We start from the raw sequence: 27,361 nt of genomic DNA on the forward strand, positions 1-27,361 counted from the left end.
CTAACAGTATGGGAAATTTCTACTTCAGGAAATAAGTATATCCCTTACGGTTCCTAAGGGCATCATTGTATTTTGTAGTACTGTATAGCAACTATTATTCATAATGATGACTTAACATCAAGAAAGGCTTAAGGGGCTTCCCTGGTGGCGCAGCGGTTGAGAGTCCGCCTGCCGATGCAGGGGACGTGGGTTCGTGCCCCGGTCCAGGAAGATCCCACATGCCGCGGAGTGGCTGGGCCCGTGAGCCATGGCCGCTGAGCCTGCGCTTCCGGAGCCTGTGCTCCGCAACGGGAGAGGCCACAGCAGTGAGAGGCCCGTGTACCACAAAAAAAAAAAAATTAGAAAAGAAAGGCTTAAGGATATAGAAGGAAACTTAATTTTTTTAGATATTGTAAAAAAAAAAGTGTTGCTTAAGTAAATTTTAGTCACGTGGAAATTAGTCAGTTTTTATATTTATTTTATGTTAAAAAAATTGAACTCCTGGTTCTGTCTGATGCTGAGCCAGGTAGATACCTTTGTAGATAGTGCATTTCATCTTCAACAATTCTGTTTGTGAGGTAGTAACCCCTCCCCAAAGTAAAGCCCCCCCTTTTTTTTTAGAGATTAAGAAACAAACTCTGAGTTAAGCAGTTTACAAGGTGACTCCTTTTAAATCGCAAGTTTCCCAAGCTGCTTACAGTATATTGCCTCTTGGTTCGTCCATTTATACTTCAGATTTAGCATGTTCAGAACTGAACTTAGCATCTTTGTTCCACTTTGCCCTTAATAGTATCACCTCATCTCTCTGACAAGCCTAAATCTATCCTTAGATCTCAGACTGGCAGCCTCAGTCTATGCCTGCCTTACAGCTTCATTCATGTGTTCATTTTATACATATTGATTGGGTGCCTACTGTGTGCCAGGTACTCTTCTAGGCACTAGGAAATGGCAGTGAACAAAATAGACAATCCTATTGGCGCGCAGGCTTCAGTAGTTGTGGCTCGCCGGCTCTAGAGCACAGGCTCGGTAGTTGTGGTGCATGGGCTTAGTTGCATGCCGCATGTGGGATCTTCCCGGACCAGGGCTGAAACCTGCGTGCCCTACATTGGCAGGTGGATTCTTAACCACTGTGCCACCAGAGAAGGTCCCTCATAAGCTCTTAAGAGAGCTGCAGTAGCTAAGTTCTTCTAAATTGTCATGCTTGTTAAATGCTAAAGTTCTGATAACTGACTACATTAATTTTTCAGAACTTTTATTGCGAAAAAATTCAAACTAGAGAGAAAAATATAATGAAAACCCCATGTACCCATCACTCAGATTCAGTAATTGTTGACTCAGGGCCACTGTCCTATCTTCTGTACCTCTCTCTCCTAACTCTTCCCACACTGGATTATTTTGAAGTAAATCCTGGACATACATTTTAATGAGTAAATGTTTCAATTTATATCTCTAAAGGAGAAGGATTCTTTATAAACATAACCCTCAGTATTATTTTTGTGATATTTTGTTCATTAGTGGATTAGTAGACATACCATATTTTTATCAAGAAAACTAGGTAGTGAAGGTTGCCCAGTTTCTTCAACTTTCGTGATGTGATTAATCTCAAGGAGAGTTTAAGCGGACTGGTCTGAACACGTGGATAGAAAGCCCACGCAAATTGCTTTTACCTTCTGCACAGAAGCAACCCGTTCTTTATCCTGGTCCCTTACTGCCATGGGCACAGCTCAGGGAGGCCACCTTCCTTTATCTTACAAACTCACTATCAGCAAATTTAGGAAACAATGCTGTCTGAATCCTTGACCTGTTAACAGGCTTAGCCCTTGGCTCCCTTTCTGGAAAATCCCAGAAGTATATAAAAATCATTTCTAAAATCCCGACAGACACGTTTTGCCAAGAATGTCAGTTATCTCTTGACGGCTTGGCATTAACCTTTAAATATTACGTTGTGTAATCATAATGCCATTCAGGGAAAATAAGTTGGTGGGTGGCTGGCATTTTAAAAGTGAAATGAACTTGGGTTCCTGGGAATGTTAATCATTATTCTACTGAAAATGCTGACATTCCTTAATAGTGAAATGCTAAGTAAGTAAAAAGCAGTATTTTACAAATAACTTAGAGGTGAGTAAAATGTGATTTTTATGGGTTTATTTAACATATTTTTACCAGAACGGTATCTGAAGGATATTTTATATTTTCAAGCTTTGAAAGTGAGAAAGTAATGAAGGAACCTTCTAGTGAGTTCCCACCAGGCTACTAGCCTGACCAGCACATCTCAGAAATAGATCATTGTAACCTGTCATTGTAACCTGCCTTCTCATTTGCCTTCCTTGCCCTTGACTTTGCAGCAGGGAGCAGAAAGAAACTCATGGCCTCTACCATAAATATACATGGTAACAGTAGTCAAGTAATTTTATATTTTTTGTGGGTAAGTCATTCATTCATGATGATGGAATGGCTTATTTTTAATGCAGTGTTTTTCTTTCAACTAAACTTAAATTCTTTTTTTCCATCTGATTTAGTGTCTGTACCACTCCAAGGCAGCATAAATTTAGTACAGCTTCTTCATTTTACCAACTTGGTAGAAGTTTTTAAAGGTTTCATTCAGTTTACTTTTAGCTTTTCATGTGAAATGGACTATAATAACACTTTAATTTACAGTATAATGTGTAATTTAAGACAGACACAGTGTATCTGGAATGTGGGTTATACCAGGGATCATGGGAAAGAGGAGGTTTGGAGCATTAATTTCTAATCTCATTTTCACATGACCTTTTCGAAAGGAGAATCTTCTTTGAAAAGTACGTAACAGCATGGACTAAATCCCAAACAGATCACAGAATGGAAGAAACCCAGACTTAACTGCATCTACATAAAAGATAGAAAAGATATCTTCAGTTTTCTAGAGGGGACATTCATGTGGATAACTTATAATTTTAAATGATTAATTAAGAGTAATTGCTGTAGATTAGTGTCATTCATAGCAAGTTAGGTCTGATTGATAGGGAATGCTGCTTTTACAGATTCTTATATTGTAAAATTAGTTTGACTTCTTTTGTTAAACTCATTTAATCCTCTACCTTCATTATTATCCTTGCAAATTTATTTAGTTTAATGTCTGAGATATCTTTATATGTGGTACTACAGTGTATTCATTTTGACTACTTCTGGATACCCCAAGTTAAGCAGAAACATACATTAGAGGAGCTCTGGGTGGGGAGAAGACACTAGTAAACAATAATAGACACTAGTAGCAGCCTGTTGCATAAATGGCTTATAATTCTTTTTCCTATTGATAAATACTTAAATTATTTTCATTTTAAAAATTTAAATAAAAATCTGTACATGTATCAGATAGTCTTATATTTAGTAAACTTCTTTGATTAAATAGTAACATATGTACAAAAAGTGCACAAATCATTTTTGTAGCTCATTGATAAATGGAACTGTAAATAAAAGTGTAATTGGCACTCTAGAAGTCCCTCTCAAACCCCTTTCCAATGACCAGGCCCCACTAGAGGGTGACCACTATCCTGATTTCTAACACCTTGATTCATTTAGCCTGTTTGAAATGTGTGTAGATGGAATCATATTGTATGTGCTCTTTGGTATCTGCTTTCTTTCACTTACTGTAATATCTCTGAGACTCATCCATTTACATGTACAGTTAATTTTTTATTGCTGTGTAATATTCTGTTGGGTGACTGTACCATAATTTATCCTTTTTACTGTTGATGAACTTTTGGGCTGTAACCTAATTTTTGGATATTACAAGTAGTGCTATACGAACATTCTTAAACGTGTTTTGGTGAACATAGCTGTTCCTGTCTACTGGGGATAGTGCTGATGAGTGTGGGACATGCATGTGTGCAGCTTTACCATGCCAGCAGTTTTCCAAAGTGGTTGAAACCGTATCACACTCCCACCAGCAGTGTCTGTTTTTTGTTTTTTTAAAAATAACTTGAAAGAAGTGAAATTTGAGTAAAAGAGTAAATTCATTTTAAGTAGTAGAGTATAGTGCTAAATTTGTCCTCAGGAATACCAATTTATACTCCACGGAACACTGGGTTTTATCTAGCTCTTTCATCTTTATCAATTAATAGTGGGAAATATCTCATTTTTAAACTAATGAGTTGGACTTTTTATGGCTTAATTTCAGTTTTCTCAACTTGGCTCTCCTGGTCTTTTCTTTTTAGTTTGTCCTTTGTCCTAACTTTATTTTTTATAATATAGAAGTTTTAAATATGTGTGTGTGCTTGCATCTGCTGATTTTTCCCTCTGTGGTTTCTGGCTTTGGTGTCATTCTTAAGAAAGCCTTTTATCCCCAAGGTTTTTTTTGTTTGTTTTTTTGAGAACTTAGTTATTTGTAATTAACTTTGTTTATTGTAACTAGATTTGACTTTTACTAACATAAGGGAGCTTTTTTGGTTGTTTTTGTTTTAAAACAATTTAAACATGTACTTTAATTTATTACATTAGCATTAGCTTTGGAATATTTTGTAAGGAGGTGCCAGGAAGAATTTAGTACACCAAAGCATGCATGCATGTTTCATTTGACCATGAGAAATGAAGCCAATTTTCCAATGTGGATACTATTTGAATCCTTTCAGTGTGCATGTTATTAAGATAGTTTTCAAAAAGAATGAGATCAAATAGACTGAATTATCTTATTATTTAATATCTCTAGTGGATACTGTTCATTGCTCTTGAGCAAGGACTTTGCCAAAAATACACCTGGCCTCTGTTCTGTGGCCTACAGGACAAAGGATTGGAGAGCCAAATGCCAAATACTTAATTTCAAGCCTTTAAAACTAACATTTTTCTCTATTTAAGAGATCACTTAAAATTTCTTTGGCTTTTTTTCTTTTGTATAATAGTACACATAATTAAAATGTAATTTGCACTGGTGGTTGAGAAAGATGAGACCAGTCTGTCATATCTGGTTGTTGGTGGTGGTTTTTTTTAAGGTTACAGTGGGATTTGAGAGCTCCCGAAAGCCCCCACCATCTAAAATTTTTCTCAGTAGAGTCATTATTGGGTTAGACCACAAAGCAGAGACAAAACAGATATTAAGCCAGTAGCCCTCTCTTCTGCTGATGTGGGTTGGTTTGGTTTCTATAATCGAATCTTAGTACCTTAAAGGGGTGGGTCTCGGGACAAGTAAATTTTTGAGGAAGGGAACACAGAAGTGTTAGCGCTCTGTGATTCCAACCCCGAGCACATAAGAACCTAGAGGCCAGTCTCAAGGGGATGGAAAAGAGGGAGGAAAAGAGTAGGTGAAAATAAATACTACAGATAAGATTTTAAAAAAAAAGTTTTTTTTTTTTGCTTGTCTTTTGCATTTGGCAATGCTACTTATAGCAAGGTTATATCAGTAGTTATTTTGATTATTCTCTAAGCCAGGGAGAAAATTATGGGGACTTCCTTAGTAAATGTGTAATTTTAGGAGCACAGCATTTCCAGTTCAGGAGAATCGGTGTTTTGCTGAGTGCTTGAATTTGACTAAAGGGAATGCTGGATTTATGTTAAAGGGTCATTGGGGATAGGATGGGGTGGGGACAGTACAGAGGGGAGAAAAACTAAAATTAAGTGCCTATTTTTCATTTACTTATATATACAATGTGGTCTTACACATTTTACATACTTAACCCATTTAATCTTCACAGAGGTCTGTAAAGTGGTGTTTTCCTGATTTGCAAAGGAGAACAAAACTCAGGGAGTGAGTTTACATTATTTTGTCTAGGCTCAAATTCAGTATATGGCAGTTCTAGGATTTGAACCCCAGCTTCTCTGAATCTAAAGCTCATTCATATTCTTTTCACAAGAGCGTATATTGCCTTTTAAATTACAAGAATTATTATTCATGTTTTATATTTTATTGCTTTCATTATAAAATGTTGGTAACACTTTAAATGGCGTATCTTGAGGAAGCCATCTTTAGTTCTTCTGGGTAATATAAAAGCCTGTGTAATTTCCTTTACCTTCCACCTTAGCATCGAGAGTAAGCATGAGGTTACGATCCTAGGAGGACTTAATGAATTTGTAGTGAAGTTTTATGGACCACAAGGAAGTAAGTATATGTGTTGGTATGTGTTTTTTATTACAATCTTTTACTCTATTCCTTAATAGACAGTGAGAATATCAAGGGGGATGGTGATATGTGTAGTTTTTGAAAAGTAAATTTAATTTAATTCTAGAAGCAGTGAGGAAATCTTGCTCTTATCATAATTACTTTATATGCTTTTCTCTTTTACCTCTGTGTGACAGTATTAAACATGAATTGTGAATTCTGGGTTTTGTGGAAATGTTTTTTGTTGTTTTTTGGGGGTGGGGTGAGCATGGTATAGATTGAGACAGTAGGCTATTACTTACCAAATAACTGAACAGTGTTTGATACTTTAAAGAATCAAGTGAATTTGGGGGAGAAAATGAACCTTTGCTAACTCTAGATTTTTTAAAGAAAAGTATTATAATTGAACATAGAGTACCTACTAGTTATAGTAGTTAGTTAGTTATAAGAGTTCCCTGACTCTTGAAGGAATTAATTTGCAAGGTTCTCAAAACAGGTTAGGATTTAATGTTTAACTTACATTCAGATTTATCTTCTGATTTGGAGGCACAATCCTAATGTTTAACTTTTTTGCTTTTATTTCAGCACCATATGAAGGTGGAGTATGGAAAGTTAGAGTGGATCTTCCTGATAAATACCCTTTCAAATCTCCATCTATAGGTATGTAACTACCCAGTTTCTCTCCTTAGAGAGTTTTGAAATGGAAAAAAAAAAATCCTACGTTTTATGGGAGATCATTAATTCCAGAAATATTAACTTAACTGAATTTTTTCCTTTTTTGGCTTAGGTAATTTGGGGGGGGGGTACTTCCATAGTGTGATAGAAGATGTTTAAATATACCCTTTGCATGCTTGTAATGACTATAACTCTAGATTTTTCTGTCTGTTAGGGTCAGATTAAACAATTTTAAGACCCACTGTCCATTCAGGCTATTAGCAGTAAAATAATAAACATCTTAAATCTCATTTTAAATGCCAGATTGTTGGAATTAATATTTTACAGTGCCTATTCTAATTCTGCCATTTAAAAATCCTGTGTATATCCTACTTTACTTTTGTTCACTCCAACTCTGGGTACCCTTTTCCATTCTCTACATTCCTAATCTTTTTAGCCCTCTAAACAGCTAAAGAAAGTAGAGAAGAAACCTCAGTGGGGTTGTATAAAGGGTATTTTTTTCCTCACCTTCATCTTCTGCCCTAATTGTTGATATTAACCTATTACCCCTATTAAGGCATTTAGTGACAATTTAGGTATTTTAGCATCAGATGCTATAGAGGTATATTTGATTGAAGATTGATAACCTTTACATATTTTGAGACTGTAGAATGGTAGTAACTTAGCTAACTTAAGCCCACTTTTAAAAATTTCATTCTGTAGATGATTTTTAAATGTTATAAAATATTGACCAATTTTAAGAAGGAAGAAGAAAATAAAATTGGAATAGATTAGAGCATTCCCTGTCACACTGAACTGCATGTTCAGAATTGTTAGTTTCAGATATCTTGCTACTGCTGTGGGCTTGTCTTCAGAGCTAATGCCAGAACTCTTGGAATTTTAGACTGCCCCACCACCCCAAAAGGGTTTTTTTAAAGAGGTGGACCAAAGACATTCTGAGCTATATGTTTTGATTCTAGGCCCCCACATTTCTGTCTCAGATAAATAATGCAGGAACATTAGAATAGTCACAGGCTAATTCCCAGTCAGAAGCAATGGCCTAGCCCCCTGACATCTAGCTACTTTATATGTTTTAGAATTTCATGCTATAAAAATACTACAGAGCATCTATAATCCCTTCTTAGGCTGGGATTCTTAGTGCTCATTTTAAGAATAAACTGGTGATTTCCTCTTAAGGGCCCTAAAGTTGAGTTTTTAAACTCAGTAATTGAGAAGATACTTTATGGATGATTGAATTACTATAAGGGCCTCCAAGTTTTAGAGTTATCAGCTGGTGATATAGGAAGAGTGCTGTGAGGTGCTGAATCTTTGAGACAATCCCTGAATGTATCTGACTTAATACCTTAGCATACTTGGGACACCAGCCCTTTCTCAGTTCCATTCCAGTGTGGTGGAATGTAGGTTTCACTCAGTTCGGGAGGGCTTTTGTGTCACATTGGTTCCCTATCCCCCATTTGTCTTTTAACTTTAGGGTGTTTCTTTCTATATAGGCATTTAAAACTTTTATGTAGTTGAGTGGTATGATCTTTAAACCTTTACAAACAGAATGTCCAAACCATGTAAATTCATTCAAATATATTTCATACATACCTATTTACTTAAAGACTAAAAATTGGCTTGGTAAATCTAGTTTTGTTACCCTAGATTCCTAGTCAGAAAGGAAACAGTATAGCTTGTTGAAACTAACAATGAACCTATAGAAATGCAATTACGTATCCTGTAGAAATGTAGTTTTTTTCTCAAGTCTTGTCTTAACATATATTTCCAGGTAATATAATTATTTCATCATAACTTTCAAAGTGTAAATATCTAAACTTCAGACATTGTTTATTAACTAATGACACAACAGAAACCTCTGTACTTTCTTAAATTAATGATGTAACATGAAATTGGTTAGGACAAATGACTAGGCAAATTTAACTTCTTTATAATTTTTCCTTTGCCTTTCTGTGTGCTTTTAGAACTTGGTAATACCTACAAATGTGTACCATATTCTCTTAGGGAAGTAGACCTGGTTGAAATATTTGTACAAGCTGTCCTTGTTTCCTCCAAAGGAAGATTGCATAAGAGAGTTTTAATCAGTTGTGTGGGGTGACCCATTTTCAGGTCGTCAACAATGTAATTACTGTTAGAATGTGCGTTAAACATTTTGAGAGGTAGTGGCTCATGTAGAATAGGCAAAGATTCCTTTTTGAATTGTATAGATAGTTGCAGAATTATACAGAAGGGCAAGGAGATAAGATAAATCCAACTTCACTGCTCTTTTTAAACCCTGCCTCTATAGTATCTAGGCAGGCATACCCTTCTTTCTGAGCCAAATTTTGAGATGTGCAAATTTAGATTAAGTATTTTAATGTTTAGCTCTTGGAATTTTAAAATGTATATGTATATACTTTTTTGTTTAATATTACTATGTATTTTTTAAATTGTATAAATGCTCCATATCCATAGTAGGAATGTAAGAAGGTCCAGGTGAGCAAAAGTAAAGAAAAATTAAAATGTCTTATAATCCTATCCCTCAATAGATATCATTATTTGCATAAAGTGCATAAAAATGTACTTTTAAAACATTTTTCTATGCATATATAAGTGTATATGCAATGTAATTTGACAGGCTCATCTTTGGTATATACTCCAAATACAGTTTTAGAGAGTTTTCAGTAGTTACATGATTGCATGAGGTATAACTACAAAAGTCCTTTCAGAAACAGTTTACGTCTTTAAGTAAGTTTTTACCCCCAAATAGCAATAAACTCCCTCAACTCCTCTGTGGAAAGAGAAGGAATGTAAACAGACTCCTGGGGAAGTTATGAGCTTACTCTTACAATGCCATCATTGTTCCAAACATCTTAAGCTCATCTTTTGGAATTTTACATTCTCTTTGAATATCATGAGTGATGGCAAATCTTGATGCTTTGAAGCTGGATATAAATTTTTGAAATGGCTAAAGGTCATTTAATTCTAGAGAATAAGATGAATTGAAAAACAAAGTAACATCAGTTGAAATCTAAAATGATATATGGTTGTGAAAGTGACTTAAGTTTAAGGATTATGATTTTCTTTTAAACTGGCCCTATGGGCTCTTTCAAAAGGAAATTGTAAAACTCCTTTAATCAATTGTAATGTCATTGAAATATTTGCATCGTTTTCCAGAGAGACTGCTTTGATGTAAATTATATTTGAATCTTTAAGTTCTGATTTATTTGAAAGTACAGACTTTTACCTTTTTCATTCAGAAACATTCCTAGAATGCTAGCAGTGCTGCTGGGTGTGTCACTGTGTAGTTAGGCGAATGTGATTGGTCAGTGGATTGGTTCAGGAAAGAGTGGGAAAGAATGGTTCTGGCCCTGATTCTCCTTGACTGTGAGAATGATACTTATCAGAACTGTTGTTTCCTCTTCTAGAAAATGAGATAATGGAATTAAATGAACTCTGCATGTTTGATATTGGCCAATGTATTAAATACTCAGAATACATGATATATGGCATTCTACCCAATAGTTAGGAAGGCTGTGTAAGGCTTTCACTAGTTGGGAGGAAAAAGTCAACACATATAAAATACTGCATTTGCTTTAGTGACAGCATTTCCTTGCTTTTTAGGAGAAGTGTGAATTAGCAGCTCACTTGAGGAAGAAAGAGTATATGGAGGAGATAGGCTTTTACAAGAATTGTATTTCACATATTGAGAATAGTCTTTACAAAGCTTCAGAGATGTGAAGGTGAACGTAAGGACTTTACAAATACTCTTTCAAAACCGAAGTAATGCCCGGCCCATGAAGATTATGTTATACGCAGAGGAGTTTCTACAGAGACTGCCATATTCCATACTTCTCCAGATTCCCAGTTTTCAGTCGTTACACGTGTGCTCATCTACTAAAGAAGAGCTTTTATCCGTCAAAGATAAGACTTGCAGTTGCTGTGTGGGGAAATAAAAATGAGTGATCTCATATATACAGAGGTCACATGGAGCAATTTTTTATAAAAATTAAAAATAATCGATAAGCATAGGATACAAATGGTTTTGTGTCTAATCCAAAGAATGCAGATTAAAAAAATAAGAGAATATATGACTTATCAAATTGGCAGGTTAAACATTGTTGGCAAAGTTATTATGATGTAGCCAACCTAACAGTATATATTGATAAAATTTTGTATCCTTTGAGTGATTTTACTTAAAATAAGGAAATACCCAGAGGTGTACACTAAGATTAATATACAAGAGTATGTAAATTGCAGTGTTATTTCTAAAACTTAAAAGTTGGAAGCAACCTAAATCACCCAGTTGATAATAAAGTAGTTAAATTGTGGTACATTTTAATGGACAAAATGTTTCACAACCATTACTCATATTTTAACACCATCTTTAAAGGAACACATAGGAGGGAATTCCCTGGCCAACCACTGGTTAGGACTTGGCACTGTCGCTCCTAGGGACCTGGGTTCAATCCCTGGTCAGGGAACTAAGATTTTGTAAGTCACACGTGCAGTGTGGCCAAAAATAAATGAGTGAATGAATGAATAAATAAATAAATAAATAATGGAACACACAGGAAAATGTATAACATTATATAGTGTAACAATAATTTTTTCCATGCAAATTCCAAGTATGAATGCCAAATACTGGCTATAGTTATCCATGGCTGTTAAGGAAATTAAAACCATTTTTCTGTAATTCCCAAATATTCTACAGTAAGTTCCCTTTTATTATAAAAGTAAATATTTAAAAACATATGGCAAGTGCATGTCTTTTGAGTGTTCTGTCTACATCTTTGTCTGAGTCTATGCTTTTCCTGTGTTTTGTTCTAGTAAGCCACCAAGCAATCCTTGGCCAGAATTCTTACCTGGTAGCTTGCTAAGGGCCTGCTGGCCCCCATGTTTCCCACCACCCTCCTTTCTTTTTTACCTTCAGTTTTAATTATTTGTGCGTGTAAGTGTACCTACTATTTCCTTTGTTTCTCTGCTTACAGTTTAGTTTACTCCATCTTGGAATAAACCTTTAAGTATAGCTATTCTACACTCCTTTTCTTCCTTTCCCTTTTCCCTTCCCTTGTTACTTGAGCAATTCTTATCTGCTTCTTCTTTCAGTCTGACTCCTCCACTTGTGTTTCCCTTTGTTCCATTTTTCTCTTCATATGAACCAAGAAGGCTCCCGTTTACAGCTAATAATGACAGTAATACTTTTTTTTTTTAACAGAAGGGGAGGGGAGAATCTGTTCTCTTATTTTCAACAGGCAGAATTAAGCCTCTTATTTTTATTTATTTTTATTTTTTAAATTTTATTTATTTTTTGGCTGCGTTGGGTCTTCATTGAGGCACGCAGGGGCTACTCTTCGTTGTGGTGAGTGGGCTTCTCATTGCAGTGGCTTCTCTTGTTGCGGAGCACGGGCTCTAGGCGCACGGGCTTCAGTAGTTGTGGCTTGCGGGCTCCAGTAGTTGTGGCTCGCGGGCTCTAGAGCGCAGGCTCAGTAGTTGTGGCGCACAGGCTTAGTTGCTCCGTGGCATGTGGGATCTTCTCGGACCAGGGATCGAACCTGTGTCCCCTGCATTGGCAGGTGGATCCTTAACCACTGCGCCACCAGGGAAGTCCAATAACAGTAATACTTTGGATAAACCTCACCCAAGAGGGCAAAATTATGTCTTCTGATAAAATACAACATACAATATTAAATTTAAGCTTTTCAGCCTCTAAAGCAGCGGTCCCCAACCTTTTTGGCACCGGGGACTGGATCTGTGGAAGACAATTTTTCCGCGGGGGGCGTGGGGGCTTGGGTGGTTCAGGCGGTAACGCAGGCGATGGGGAGTGGCAGCTGAAGCTTCGCTCACTCGCCCGCCGCTCACCTCTTGCTGTATGGCCCAGTTCCTAACAGGCCGCTAGCAGTCCATGGCGGGGGTGTTGGGGACCCTTGCTCTAAAGGTCTTGAAAGTACGTTGAAAAGTTCCCTTCAAGATCTACAGCAGTCTCTATCAGATCTACCTATTTTACTTAAACACTAGCATTCAACAGAAAATTTTAAAGTTGTCATTTAATCTTATTTTTAAATGTCTACTGACTAGTATATTAATAGACATGTATTCTACTAATTTCAGATAGAACTATAGAGTATTTTAGAATCTTCTGTAGATAGCCTTAAGACCAGCCTGGGAACTCTGTCACCATTTATACTTTTTTAAAATAGAAAACTCTTTTGTAAGAGCCAGCTAACAAGTCTAGAAACTCACTTTTGAAATACTACCTGTGTGTATCTCCATATTAACAGTGAGGAGGACCCTCTCAGGAGCAGGCTATATGCTATGTGTGTCTGGACTGTAATTTGATGATACCAAAGCTGACTGTGTAAGAGGAATGGTTGAGAACAAGATTCTGGAGAGACCACTTAATGTGTTTGCCGAATGTTGATAGAATGGCCAGGGGAAAACCCAAGCTCATTCTTCAGTGTAATTGATGTCAATAGCATATGGCAAGAGCTAGCCAAGTCCATTTGAGTAAATAGAAACAAAACGAAAGAGTCATGGACAATAACAAAAATTAGAATGCTATTTTGAGCTATACCAGTGGCCTTTACAATTAGGTCAGACTGTCATCTAAATAGAATGGTTTTAGGTCATTCTTTTCCAAAGGAAACTAGACTAGGTAACCTGTCTGAGTTCCTTCTAAATTTCCCAATCTGCCACCAGTTCTTAATTAAAAGATATTCTGATATTCAGTGCACCATATTCTTTTTACTTGTGCCAGTGATTAAAGGAAATGTTTTCACCTTTTTCATTGGCAGATTCACAGACTCTTCTGGCATAATACATTTTTTATTTCACTATGGCCAGAAATTGCCTCACAGTATTTTTGGAATGGAGTTTTATAACATATGGTATGACTAACTGTAGAGTTTAGAATATTACCATTTACTTTGTGTCTTCCTAGCTGGAAACATTGTACAATTACTCCCTCAGGAACTACTGTGAGTAACTTAACTGAGCCCTGCTTAGTCAGGAGTAGACCAGGATTGGGAGTAGAGAGGAGTGTGTCATGCATGAGAGGTTTGGGGTCAGTCATTTAACAAAGACTACTTGAACCACTATATTTCCACAAATAGAATGAATTCTTAGACTGAGGAAGCAAATTCCATTAAGATCACCTATATACTTCTCTACTTTTGCAACCTTGGGTTTGAATTTAGTTCCTGTTTCAGTTACATTCTAGTAGAAAAGTTTCCTAAAAAAATTTTTTTAGATAATGCTATGAGAATGTAAGCCATTGTTAAAAGCTCTCCTTTTACTGGAGTTCTGAAAATGAGATTTTTCAGGATAGATTTTTGAAAAGATTATGTCTAGCAGCTGAGGCAGAACCTACTTTCTCATAAAATGGATACATCTTGCATCATGTCTTCTAATCAGCTCCACAAATTTATCAGATACCAGCTGTGTGCAGGGCATTATTCTAGGTGCTAGGGATACAGAAGTGAACAAATTGCTCCCTTCACCCTTAAATCCTTTTGTGATGATGGGAGGGGGAGATAAAACAAAATTTTAAATGTCTGATAGCTTTATGCAGAGAACTGATGTGATAGAATTGACATGATAGCTATCCTATATTAGGTATTCAGGAAGGGCTTCTCTGACAAAGGAAATTTAAGCTGAGGTTTAAATGAAAAGGGGAAAAAAGCCAGCCCTGATCCTCCAAGGTCAGGGATTGAGAGCATTTTAGGCAGAAGAAATTGTGAAGACAAAGACCCCGAGGCAGGAGCTTTGCATGCTCAGGGAAGAGAGATGAGACTGGGAGGCTGGGTCGAGAGTGTGAGATATGAGAAGCGGTCCAAGTGGTAGGCAGGGCGAGGTCCTGTAGAGCTTTGCTGGCCAGGTTAAATGGTTGAGTTATATTCTTAATGTAATGGAAAAAAATCATTGCAGCGTTTTAAACAGGTTCAGTGATCACTCTGCTGTTGTGGGGAAAGAGTAGAGATACTGGTGGTTTGGATCAAGGTGCCAAGGTTGAAAACTCTGGTGTATTGGATTGGCCAAAAAATTTGTTCGGTTTTAAGTAAAAATAAAAGACACATTTTTTATTTTCACCAATAATTTTATTGAACAATTATTCACTAACCGAATGAACTTTTTGGCCAACCCAATAGATACACATTACTTGAAGAAATCTATCTATATAGAGGAAAGCATACAAATGAGGCTGTTACCTAGAGGAAGATAAAAGGAAGGCTTTACTTTTTATTTCTTGAATAGGAGATTTTGCTCCTTGCAGGGAGTTGTCTAGAAGAGAGGGAAAGCTTGGTGATGTTGGACGTCAGGAGGAGAATTAAAGGAGCAATGCCTTTGACACTGTAGGAAGGGACAAGATCAGAACACAAATAGAAGACTGGTACTTGAGAAGACCGTGAACATGAACATTTGAGAAAGCTGTTGAGGCAGGAAAAATTAGCATGTGGGGGGGTGGATTTTGTTGGGGATGATGAGGGATCCTGCCAATTGGCACCCGTTTTCCAAAAAAAATGGGCAGGGCTATTAAGTCAAAGTGAGAAATGGTGGGGCAAAGGGAATGGGAGATTTGCAGAATAATGGTAAAATGTCCAAGTCATTGGAGAATGGGGGAGCAAGCTACTAGAGAAAGAAGAGAGGAAAATTATAGGGGATGTTGAATCCACAAAAGTTGTTATAGAGCATACTTTTTAAAATTGATACATTTGTTTACTTACATCTCTCCTCCCTGCCAACCCAATAGATATAAACTCCATGAAGGCAGTTCCTGGGTCTGTTTTACTAAAAATCTGTCTCCCCACCTCTAGGCTTTATACATTGCCTGTTCTGCAGAAGAATATCTGTTGAGTGAGTTAGTGAATAATGAGTGAATGCCTATTTAGAGACATCCTCAAGTCCAAGTAAGAATTGTGAATGATTGGTTTTCTCCAGTTGTAGATGAGTGTTTTGGAGGGGAGAGGGCAGGGGATTTGCAGAGAATTGCCAGAGAGTGATGATGGTGATAGCTCTTAAACCTAGTTAGGGGAAGACGTGAAAATAAGAGGGTGGTAGGTAGGAATAAAGAGGGAGGGTGAGTGGATTAGAGTTCACAGGTGAAAGAATTGTTCATGGGGTGGGAAGCTCTTTGACAAGGATAGGAGACCGTAGTGGGAGAGGGGATGTCTGAATTTGTGATTTTGGAAGTGAAGCTATTTGTAGGGATGCCAGACTTCAAGGCATGTCCTGGGAGTGTGAATGAGATAGAACCAAGGAAAGATCATTAAGAAGAAGCTTAGAGAACTGAGAGGCCCCAGGGTGTGAGGAGGGTGGTCTGTGTAGGTAATAATGTCACTAAAAATGACAGGAGTTGGTGGGGGAGAGACTTGGCTTAGGTGCTGAAGTTCTCAATGATGGAAGAAGTCAGTAGTCAAATTGGCCCTGTCAGTGAAAAACCTGTTGTTAGCAGTTTGTAATATCTAAATTTATTCAGCTTCATCTTGCTGTATAGCCAGAGTAAAAATAATAGTCGGCTTTGATTTCCCTTCCCCAGGCCACCTCTAAGGGGTAACCTTGCTTTTGCACATGCTTGCTTCTGTGAGAAGGTTTGTGCATTTCCTTCTTGAAGCTGGCTTATGTCAGTTTTAATTCTGCCTTTGGCAATTCATTATTATATAATCTTTCCATTTGCTGTATAAAAGTTCCACCTAACTTGCTGTTTAGGTTAGTTCCTACTTGAACTTTAGTTCCTCTAGCTTTTGAGCTGGTTGGTTATTCTGACATCTTCTGGGCATAAAATTCATTTTCCCTTTAGGATTGGTGTTATAATGAAAACATATATTCTTAGCTTCATTTTTCTTTAGTTAAACTGAAATTCTTTTAAAAACAAGTAAGAGTAATATCTTAGTTCCCTTGGAAAAGCTTGTTCACACAGTTCAAGATTTGTTCATATTCTTGGTGTTGGTGAAAACCATATTGCTAGAAGGAACTTTGGAGATTATATCATCCTGTTCTGTTATTTGAAGGATTGTAAAAATGAGACTCAGGAAGGCGGAGATATATTACTACTAATTAGTTGCAGAGTCTGCCTTCTAGCTTCCAGTCCAGTGTTTTTTCCATATGCCAAATACAATCAGAACAATCTTTTTAATAGTAAATATTAGAGTAACTGTATTTGCCATTTCCAGTGTGATAGGGTTATAAAAAAAACCCTAATATCCCATAATCAAAATACCTTCTAATGCTCTTGACAATTGCTAAAGGATTAAGAGATGGATATGTAGGGGATATTTTCATTTTTAGGATGAGAAAAGTGAGATGAAATTACTTGCCTGAGCTCATGAGTTACTGGTCACATGCTGTGCATATATTCATTAAAACTTGGTGACAGTCCTGTGATGTGTGGATACCATTATTTAACCCAGCTTTATGAATGAGACAGAAAGGCAAAGAGATACAGTAGGTCTAAGTGGAACTTAGGCAGTCTGACTGGAGCCTGATCTTTTAACCACGACTTTGTGTAGTAACAGTGGCAGAGACTTGAAATTAGGTCTCGAAATTTCAAGTCCAGTGTGTTCTGTCCATACTCTGCTGCCTCTGACCATGAAAATAAATCCTGCCTGATTCAGACAGTGTGGTTATATGAATGACCAGGAGAGTGAAAGATAAACTATGGAGATAGGAAAGAGATTACAGTCTTCCAAAACTGGATGTGCAGGAGAGTAGATTTAAGGCTGCAGGCTTTGGTAATCTGCTAGGTTGGTAGAAGAGTTACGCTGTTGAAGGATAACACTTCACCTTTTCTTAGTTATAAATGAATAAATGAACTTTTCTTATCCATCCAGCCCATTCCTCAGACTCCATATTATCAGAGAGAAAGGAAGAAACAGAAAAGAGGACCCCTTGTTGAGTTTAGATCTCCTGAACACACACAGGATCAGTTCAGAAGTTCCCATGACACAGGGCAATGAGAGTGAGCTCCTTGCTTGGTTCCTCACCCAAGAAGAGACCGGCCCAGGTCCATCTCTCCTGAGTAGGAAAGGCTCAGCTCTCGGAAGAGACTTCTGCCTGGGTGCAGGCTGCCACGGGCTGGGCCTGGCTGTCTGAGGTAAGATGAAAATCTATCTGAGGGTGCACTAATGCACAAAGCTGGCAGTATAGCTGTCACCAGTGAAGCTGGCAGCATCCCCACCCCTTTTTTATCTGGAACACCCTAACTCTGATCACCTCCTGCATGCTTGGAATGGAGATCCAAGTTATTGCCCTTAAAAAATTTATAGTGTGAGATACTTCTAGGGGAGATAGGATTTAATCTTTAATAAATATATTTTAAATAATTATATCTACTTTAAAAATAGAGAATTAATCAGTTTCATTCTGAATGGTCTACTTTATGTGGGTATTTGTCCTGAAGATAGAATATCAGAGTAATTAAATATATTTATTTACTGTTTTCTCACAGGAATTCATAAGCTTATAATTAAATCATATCAGCCACAGCTGCCTCAACCATCTGCAGTCCAGGTTCATTTTATCTCTGGGATAAAGTTTTCATTTTTGCCTTTTGTGCTTTTCACCCTATTACCTTAGGGTGGATTTACCTTGTTTCATGAGTCACCTTGTTTGACCTGATTTCTTCAAGATTATTCTGGATGAAATTTCTGGATAGATGACTGGCCCTTAGGTATTTCATTCTATCCACAAATTTGATCACTAAAAATATCCCCACTTGTAAACGGAACAAAGACGGAAGTATAATTAATTTTTGCCTCTTTCGTGTACATATTGACCCCAATATCAGTTATTCGAATGTGTACAACTTTGTATAGATCCCCTCCTGGGATTGGACACAGAAACAGTCTGAAATAAAAAACAGTTTTCAGCATGACTCGGCACAGCGTTATTTACTTTCTCTCTTTATTAGCCTATGGGTCAAGAGATTTGTTATTCTAGAGCAATTGAGTATTGGAGTGGAACAAGCAAAAGCATGGCATATTTTTCTATTTTGATAATCTGTGCTTTTGTTTTCTAAGATATGTAGTTTTTCATCAACTAAGCATGGTTTGGATTCCTCCTCCAGAATTATAAATCTCCTGATTCCCTTCTGATAAAAGACAGAGGACAGAGGTGGTAAGATTTTTAGCTAAACCTTTGTACCTGTTGTCCCCTTTTTTATAAATGCTTGAGCCATGCCAGAGAATAATTGTCCAAAAAATTTAAACAAAGGAGTTCTGAATTTTATCTGATCAAATCACTGAAATGTTATCATTAGAAAATGTCTGGTAGTGAATAAAATCTTAAATCATATGGATTAAATGTGACTTGCTGCTTCCACTTACCATGTTTCCATAAAAGCAGTTTTCAAAATATGTTCTCTTAAAATATCTTCAAAATAGTTCCTGGTCAAATGGAAACAAGTGTTGGGAAAATTCTCTTGTTGCAGACAAATTCATTAATGTGGTGATAGCATTGCCAAAAGGAAGGAAAACATGCCAGGGCAAACACACTCAGTCCTGAGAATGTTCCTTCTCTGAATTCCTAGCCTGTTCTTTCTCCTCCCCTCCTTGTGCAGAAGTTCCATTGTTGCCATCATTATCCAGAATGTAAATAGCTTTGCCAGAAATGCTGCCCACAGCTTGTCCAAGGACAAATGTAAAGGATATATATATATATATATATATATATATATATACACACACACACACACACAAATATAGATAAATCTACCCCTTTCCATTTATTTGCTTGGGTATTTTTCTAACAATAGAAAAAGCCTGGTATAGGAAGAGATGATTGTAGTGTGGAAATTGTTTTTTAGTAGAAATGGTCTGGTTGTGCTTGTTGCTCAATGGCAAGTTTATAAACTCCATTTCTGCCTACTTTGGAATAGTCAGTGGATTTTGTGTCTCTTTGTGGTATTTTAGCATGTTAGTAACTTTGTATTACATTCTCCAGAATACTTATGTACCTAAAAATGTGCCTCACAGAATTAATTTCCTTTATGGACTTAACCATTGGCCATTTCCCCTTAAGTCCTCTGTTCTCAGAGGTCTGGCCATTGTTATTAAATCCCAGATTTTAGAGCTGATGGTCCTTTTACAAACAGAATAAGAGTGGAGGTTTTGGAGATCATGTAGCCCAGCTGCTTCTCTTTGCAGGTAAAGAAGCAGACCCACAGAAGTATAGTGACCTGATCAAGGCCTGCAGTTAATAGCAGAGTTGGGACTAGAAGCCAAATCCCTATTAGTACTTTTCTCTTTCCAGTCCTATTCTGCTCTCCACCTCAGAGCTCAGATGGGGTTTTATATTTATCAGGGGCACTGGGGACTGGGCTCCAACCCATTTATTACTAAAGAATATGTTTACTAAGCCCTTTTTGGCCCTCTTTCTTATATAGTCTTGGACTCAACCAAGCCAAAATCTAGATTAAATTGAAAACAGTGTGGAAACTATATTGATTCCAAATGTAATCTCCAGACCTTGTACAAGGAGGGAGGCAGGAACCTTAATCTTTCAGAGACAGTTTTGATAAACATTTAAAGCTTTTTTCACCATAGCTTTTTCCTTGACTTACACCTTTGAGGTTCCCTGTGACATCAAATTATTGAAGCTTCATTCTTTTATTTTTTTAATTTTTTTGTTGAAGTATAGTTGATTTACAGTGTTGTGTTAATTTCTGCTCTTACAGCAAAGTGATTGAGTTATACGTATATACATTCTTTTTTCATATTCTTTTCCATTATGGTTTATCATAGGATATTGACTATAGTTCCCTGTGCTATACAGTAGGACCTTGTTGTTTATCCATCCTGTATGTAATAGCTTACATCTGCTCACCCCAACCTCCCACTCCATCCCTCCCCCAACCCCCTCGGCAGCCACCAGCTTGTTCTCTACATCCATGATTCTGTTTCTGCTTCGTAGATGGGTTCATTTGTATTGTATTCTTTCTTTCAGACTTACTTCACTTAGTATGATAATCTCTAGTTGGATTCACGTTGATGCAAGTGGCATTATTTTGTTCTTTTTTATGGCTGAGTAGTATTCTATTGTATATATGTACCACATCTTTATTCATTCATCTGTTGGTGGACATTTAGGTTGTTGCCATGTCTTGACTTGTGAATAGTGCTGCTGTGAACATAGGGGTGCATGTATCTTTTTGAATTATAGTTTTGTCTGGGTGTATGCTCAGGAGTGGGATTGCTGGATCATATGGTGATTCTCTTTTTAGTTTTCTGAAGCTTCATTCCTTCTAACCCTTTTCCATTGCTGCGATCCTACTTCTGGTATGGGGTGGGGGTGGTTTAAAAAGGATAACAGAGAAAATATCCCCACCACTAAGAACTAAGCACAGTTGATATTTGTACATATTTGTTTCCAGTTTTTTATCTATGTGCACACTTTTTAAAATACCAGGGCAAATAATATACAAGCACATATATCTTTTTAGTATGTGTGCTGCCGAAGCAAGAGCTAGCTCTTTTTTAAAGGAATATAGTTTTACAGATAAATCCATCTTTAATCACCATTCCTCATTCTGTTACCTATTCCCACCATGACCTTGGCCCTGCACCCTCACTAAAATACTCTTATAAATTTGGTATATGTTGGTCCAATACAGTTTTCTGTACTCGTTACCATAGAGAATATGTAGTGTTGCTTTGTTTTAGTTTATGTAAATGGTATCATGCTGTAACTATATCATCCTGCAACTTTTTTGTTTCCCCTCAACTTTGGCTCTATACATACTGACCTAGTTCACTACCTTGGCTGTATAGGACTCCCAGTATAAGGATGTACTACAGTCTCTCCCATCCCTTGTTGGTGGGGTTGAACTTGGTTCTTGGCTTTTATAAACACTGCTGCAACAGATATCCTCGTAGGCCTTCTTGGACACATGTATTAGTGTTTTTCTGAGGTTCGATAGAATTTTTATTCTGCTTTTTCTTCTCTTAACATTAAGGCATGAACATTTCCATTGGCTTAGTATAATCGCCTCATAAACACATACCTTGTACATCTAGACTTTGAAACATCTTGAATGAAAAATGAATGTGAAATGGTAATTGGACACAAATCTTTTTGCGTCAGAGTAATTTAAACATTGCATGGGCTCTCTTGATAGTAGTAAATAAAACATTAAGCTATTTCAACACAAAAGATTAAAAAACAAAAATTGGAAGCATGATTAGTACTTGGAGTGGCTAGAGCACGTGAGGATTGGAGTGTCTGGGATTTCATATAGTCTCATCCCCGTTTTCTAAGTCTAGAGAAGTTTCTTAGCTTTCCGGAGATGACCTCTGTCACACCTCATCCTTGAGGATCTTCCTTTGATGCCACTTGTCTGCATCTTTCCTGACATCTTCCTCTCCTCATACATGCTTCCCCTGTCACCTCTTTTTTTTTTTTTTTAAAGGGCTTCAAATGCTTGGCTTTTTTTTTTTTTTTTTTTTTTGGGCTGTGTTGGGTCTTCATTTCTGTGCGAGGGCTTTCTCTCGTTGTGGCAAGCGGGGGCCACTCTTCATCGTGGTGCGCAGGCCTCTCACTATTGCGGCCTCTCTTCTTGCGGAGCACAGGCTCCAGACGCGCAGGCTCAGTAGTTGTGGCTCACGGGCCTAGTTGCTCCGCGGCATGTGGGATCTTCCCAGGCCAGGGCTCGAACCCGTGTCCCCTGCATTAGCAGGCAGATTCTCAACCACTGCGCCACCAGGGAAGCCCCCTGTCACCTCTTTTTGCACACTGCAGTTATTTCTTTGTGTGTCTTGTCCCATTGCTCCAGTGGCCTCCTTGAAAATAGAGTACTGTCTTTATTTGGTTTTGTACCCTAACTAAGCACAGCGCCTGACACATAGACGTTGACCAAATATATTTTGAATGAATGAAAGAGAACATGTAAGGTGAGGGTAGGGTGAGGGAGGGTGGGATTGGGACGTGGTGATAGCCACTTAATAAGGAACTTCAATTTATTGAGAGGAGGGTACGGAATAAGGAAGTCTAAAAAGGAAGTAAGGGGACTTCCCTGGCGGTCCAGTGCTTAAGACTCCGTGCTTGCATCGCAGGGGGCACGGGTTCAGTCCCTAGTCAGGGAACTAAGATCCCGCATGCCGTGTGGCATGGCCAAAAAATAAATAAATTAAATTTAATTTAAAAAAGGAAGTAAGGCGATAAGGATGACAAAATGAGGGCTTTGACAGTGGATCTCTGCTTTAGAATACTGTCATTTGCTTGTATACAAACTGATTAACTCATTGGTTTTGAGTTAGAAAATAATTTCTTTTTGGAATTTAAATATCAATATATTTGTTTAAAAGTCTATACATACTTGTTTTTCTAGGAATAAATCAAAAAATTTGAATCCCTGACAGATACAGCCATCTTACAGAATTTTTTTAAACACCTTGCCTAATTTTTTGGTTGCCCCAATTTTAATCAAAACTGGGTTTCCTGGAATGAGTAGACTAAAGTTAAAGGAAATACTTTGGTCACTGTTCTTATGAAATCCTTTGCGGTTTGGAAGCAGTACTCCTTTAGCATTTCAGCAGCTTCATTCATGTTCCGCACACGGTGTAGCACAATGATACGAGTAACTGAGCTTCGGAAGGAGAAGTTCAAATGCAGAACCTCCACATTTAGTGATTGAACAATAAAACTTTGGGGAGGAAAGTCAGAGTAGCTTTCTTAACTTTTATCATGGCACTAGTTATAAACCATTTAGTACTATAAATTTTCTTGGCAAGTACCTTCATAGCTCAGAAAATAATTTCTTGTAATGATTATTTTGTATTAGAAGCTGCATTGCTCTCAAAGTTTGCTCATTTGATTAGCAGAACTCTGATGTATTTTAAGTAATTGACACAGTCAGGAGAATATAGTCTTACCAGTAACCAAAGATCTAAGATTGAAAGTAATGAGTTATCCTAATACTGAAATTGTTTCCAGTACTGAAATACTTTTAAACTAATTGTTCTCTGGATACTTTTTGCTGCTAATTAACATCTCTTTTTACAGGATTCATGAATAAAATTTTCCATCCCAACATTGATGAAGCGTAAGTAACTGTTTAAAAATGTTTAAATCTTAGCAGCAGCTGCTCTTGGTTAGAGTTCATCTCTCTGTTATTAAAAAAAACCTCAATTATCTTTTTGGATTTTAACAACAGATCGGACTGTAAGAATGGTCACTTCCATTATAGAATCCAGGACTAGGATATTCCACCTTAGTTCAGGGTCCACTATTGGACTGCTTGGTTTTTTCCACTGTCATGAATGGGTCTTTCATTTCCCTTGATATCCAGCTAACATCTGTAATATTCCATATCTCTGTTCTCTTTGTATAGACACTGTCCAGAGATCTGTCTTCAGTGTACAGATTATATTATTTTCAGCCCTTAAAGTATTTCTCAGTCCTTGAGAGTAAAGCAAACAGTTAATGAATCTTAATTATCCCTTTCTTTCCTTCTAATATTTTATTAGTGATATTTTAAAATGTGATATCAGTGCCTCCTATTTTATACTTCCAGTGCTATTTAGAATACTATTTGTCCTGCAGTTTTTCCTTGTCATGGCACTAAATTTTGATATTACACACACGCACACACGTGCATACATATGAAGTATTCTGAACTCTGAGAGGTTGTATGTATATATATACATCATGCCCCATGGTCCTTTAATGCTTTCATGTATCAGTCATCTTAACAAGGGTGTTCTCTTATGTAACTGCAGTATAGTTGTCAGATTCAGGAATTGCATATTAATGCAGTACTTTTTCATCTACTGCCATATTCTGGTAATGGACTTTTTAGCACTTTTTTTTTTCATTCATTAAAGGATCCAGTCCAGTATCATCTACTGCATTTAGTTGTCATGTTTCTTTAAACTACTTCAATCTGAAATCATTCCTCAGCTTTTTATAAAATTGACATTTTTAAGGAATAAAGACCAGTTATTTCATACTGTCCCTTAGTTTGGGTTTGTCTGATTTTTCCTTATAATTAGGTTCAGAGTATGCTCTTAAGGCCAGAAAACCAAAAAGTGAGATTGTGTCCTCCTCAGGGTATCCTTTTTGGAGGCACACAAGTTTGTCTGCCCTGATAACCAATGGTAATTCTCATCACATGGTTAAGGTGTTGTCTGGTTTCTCCATTGTATAGTTACTGGTTTTCCCTTTCAGTCTGTAAGTAGACACAAGACTTTGTGTATATTCTGCTCCTCATCATGTTTTCCCCAATTGGGATTCTTTGGTTGTTTTTTTTTTAATCTATTAAAAATATTTTTCCTGATGATTAAACTAGTTGCCAAATACATGCAGCTAACTTTCTAATTTTTTAAAAAATGCCATTCTTTCCATCTGTTTCAGGTCAGGAACTGTGTGTCTAGATGTAATTAATCAAACTTGGACAGCTCTGTATGGTGAGTTTGGCCATGGAATATTTTTTAGAGATGTTGAGACACTGCCTAAAAAAATGTTGTTTGGATTTTCTTCTCTGGTTTAAAATGTTTTGTTGGGAATGGGAAAGGATTTTGAAAGCCGGTGGGAAAGTTTAATCAGTGAAAAAAACGTTTTCTCATGAGTACAGACTTTGGTTTAGCAGTGGAAGTTTGAAATTATCTTGTAAGATTCTGAAATTAATGTACAGTGTTACACATATGCAGACACACAATTACTTACGCAGACATTTTATGTATGTGTTATTCTGAAGCACATTGTATACATGTTTATCTGTAATGCCTTTTAGTTTTGGAAAAACTCTTAGGAATGTCCCTTTGAAATGAGATGGTGTATTACGAGGTTTGGGGGATCATCATCTGTTTCAAAGGTGAAAACTTTGTTATGAAGCAAAGAATAATTTAGCCTTACCTTCAGTGCTGAAATTGACATATGATCTCTTACAGTGAATCAGCATGTAAATTGAGATCACAGAGAGAGAGAAGCCTTATCAGGCCTTATAACTTGCTTGGGGAGCTAAAAGTATTTCTAAATATATTTGAAGTTTATTAGGGATACAACAAATCAGTGTGTTCTCCCCACATGTCCAAGTTCTCAGGCTTCACAGACTCTCCCTCTTCTCGTGCACCCACCTCGTGAAGCTTCCCCTGATGCTCCAGCTGGAAGTAATCTCTGGACATGCCTAAATTTTATAGCTCTTTTTTTGTGGCCTGCTTTTACTTTCTACCTTGTGTTTGTTGTCCGTGCCTACATTTTCTGTGCTACTGGATTATTTCCTGCCCTAAGGGCTGTCAGGGTGCTGGTCTGATTTGTGTTTAAGTCCTGGCACTCCTAGCACGGTGCCTCGCACCAATGTGTTTGTAAGAATGAGTGGTACAGACAACAAACACTTGCTGAGAGGTGCAGAGCGGGAAAGATCACTTCAGGCTGGGGTTACGTAGAGACAGCCTCCCCTTGTTGGAGGGTTGTGAGACCTTTTAGCGGTCTTAAGGTACATAAGACCCCTTATTCCAGCCACCATCTGCAAGTCACCTTGTTTGTACTAGGATGGTGATAAGAATCACAGAGGTTGGTCACCAGCAGCACACAGTTAATCCTTTTTTTTTTTTTCCTCCTCCTAATTCCTTCAAGAGTTACTTCCTCTGCCTGGAGTTATCCTCCCTGATCTTTGTGTAGCTGGCACCTTCTTTTATCATCTCAAACATGCTTCCTTAGAGAAGCCTCATTTCCTGGCCACTTGATCTGAAATAACTCCCCTCTATAGCACAGCACCCTCTTTTAAAAACCTTAAAATTTACTTATTGTTTATCTTGTCCTGTCAGATTGTAAGCTCCACAAGATCAGGGACTTTGTCTCATGTGTGCGCATGCATGCATGTGTGCATGTACATATGTACAAGTGCCTAAAGCAGTAGTCCATGTACAGTGAGGGTTCACATATTTGTTGAATTAATAAGTGAATTAATCATGCCCAGTACTGTTTGACATGAGAGTTTTAGGGAAACAGCAGCTTATAAGGAGATGAGGCAACAAGAAAGGACATATACACTGAGGTTGGTTAAAGGGATTCCTTTTAAGATGGTTTTTCGGCAAAAATGTCTTGTGGCAGGTTGCCTGGAATATCTGATGTAATAATGTATTTTCTTAAACTGCATTCACATTGTAGAAATATACATAACTAAATGCTGCAAGCTGGTTCCAATGACAATAAAGTAAATTGGACTTTAGTTTAACTAATTCTTTTACTACTGACCAGAAGAGCTTTGTGGAAGAGGTTTGCTGATTGTCAAGTACCTCACATCTCAGAACAGATTTTTTTTAAATAACAGTTTTATTGAATTATAACTCACATACATAAAATACACCCATTTAAAGAGTGTAATTTGATGATAGTTTTTAGTATATTCACAGTTATTTACAACCATTCCCACATTTTTATCATAGAATATTTTTATCACCTCAAAAGGAAACCCTGTACCCTTTAGCTATCATCCCCTCATTTCCCAGCCCCATCCCCCAGCCCTAGGCAATAACCAACCTTCTTGTTGTTTGTATAGATTTGCCTATTCTGGACATTTCTTGTAAATGGAATTATACGATATGTGGTGTTTTGTAACTAACTTTTTTACTTCATATAATGTTTTCAAGATTCATCTATGTTGTAGCATGTATCAGTACTTCATTCCTTTTTATGGCCAAATAATACTCTAGTCTACAGATATCATTTTTATTT

General features: G+C 37.2%; 1 protein-coding gene across 4 annotated transcripts in view; it reads left to right on the forward strand.

Annotated features, from left to right (window-relative positions):
- UBE2H (ubiquitin conjugating enzyme E2 H) overlaps positions 1–27,361 on the forward strand; it is a 101,388-nt gene that overhangs the window by 50,098 nt on the left and 23,929 nt on the right. For 2 of the 4 annotated variants that reach the window (XM_089917400.1, XM_022581207.3), the window contains exons 2-5: positions 5,970–6,046; positions 6,632–6,706; positions 23,690–23,729; positions 25,040–25,092. In XM_089917400.1, the coding sequence (XP_089773526.1) occupies positions 5,970–6,046; positions 6,632–6,706; positions 23,690–23,729; positions 25,040–25,092 (245 nt within the window). The remainder of the gene's footprint in view (positions 1–5,969; positions 6,047–6,631; positions 6,707–23,689; positions 23,730–25,039; positions 25,093–27,361) is intronic. The other 2 variants (XM_089917401.1, XM_089917402.1) reach the window with 1 other exon arrangement.

This window comes from Delphinapterus leucas, chromosome 9 (assembly GCF_059928025.1).
Source record: "Delphinapterus leucas isolate spDelLeu-1000000601 "Yukka" chromosome 9, BTC_Dleu_Yukka2, whole genome shotgun sequence".
NCBI classification, from domain to species: Eukaryota; Metazoa; Chordata; class Mammalia; order Artiodactyla; family Monodontidae; genus Delphinapterus; species Delphinapterus leucas.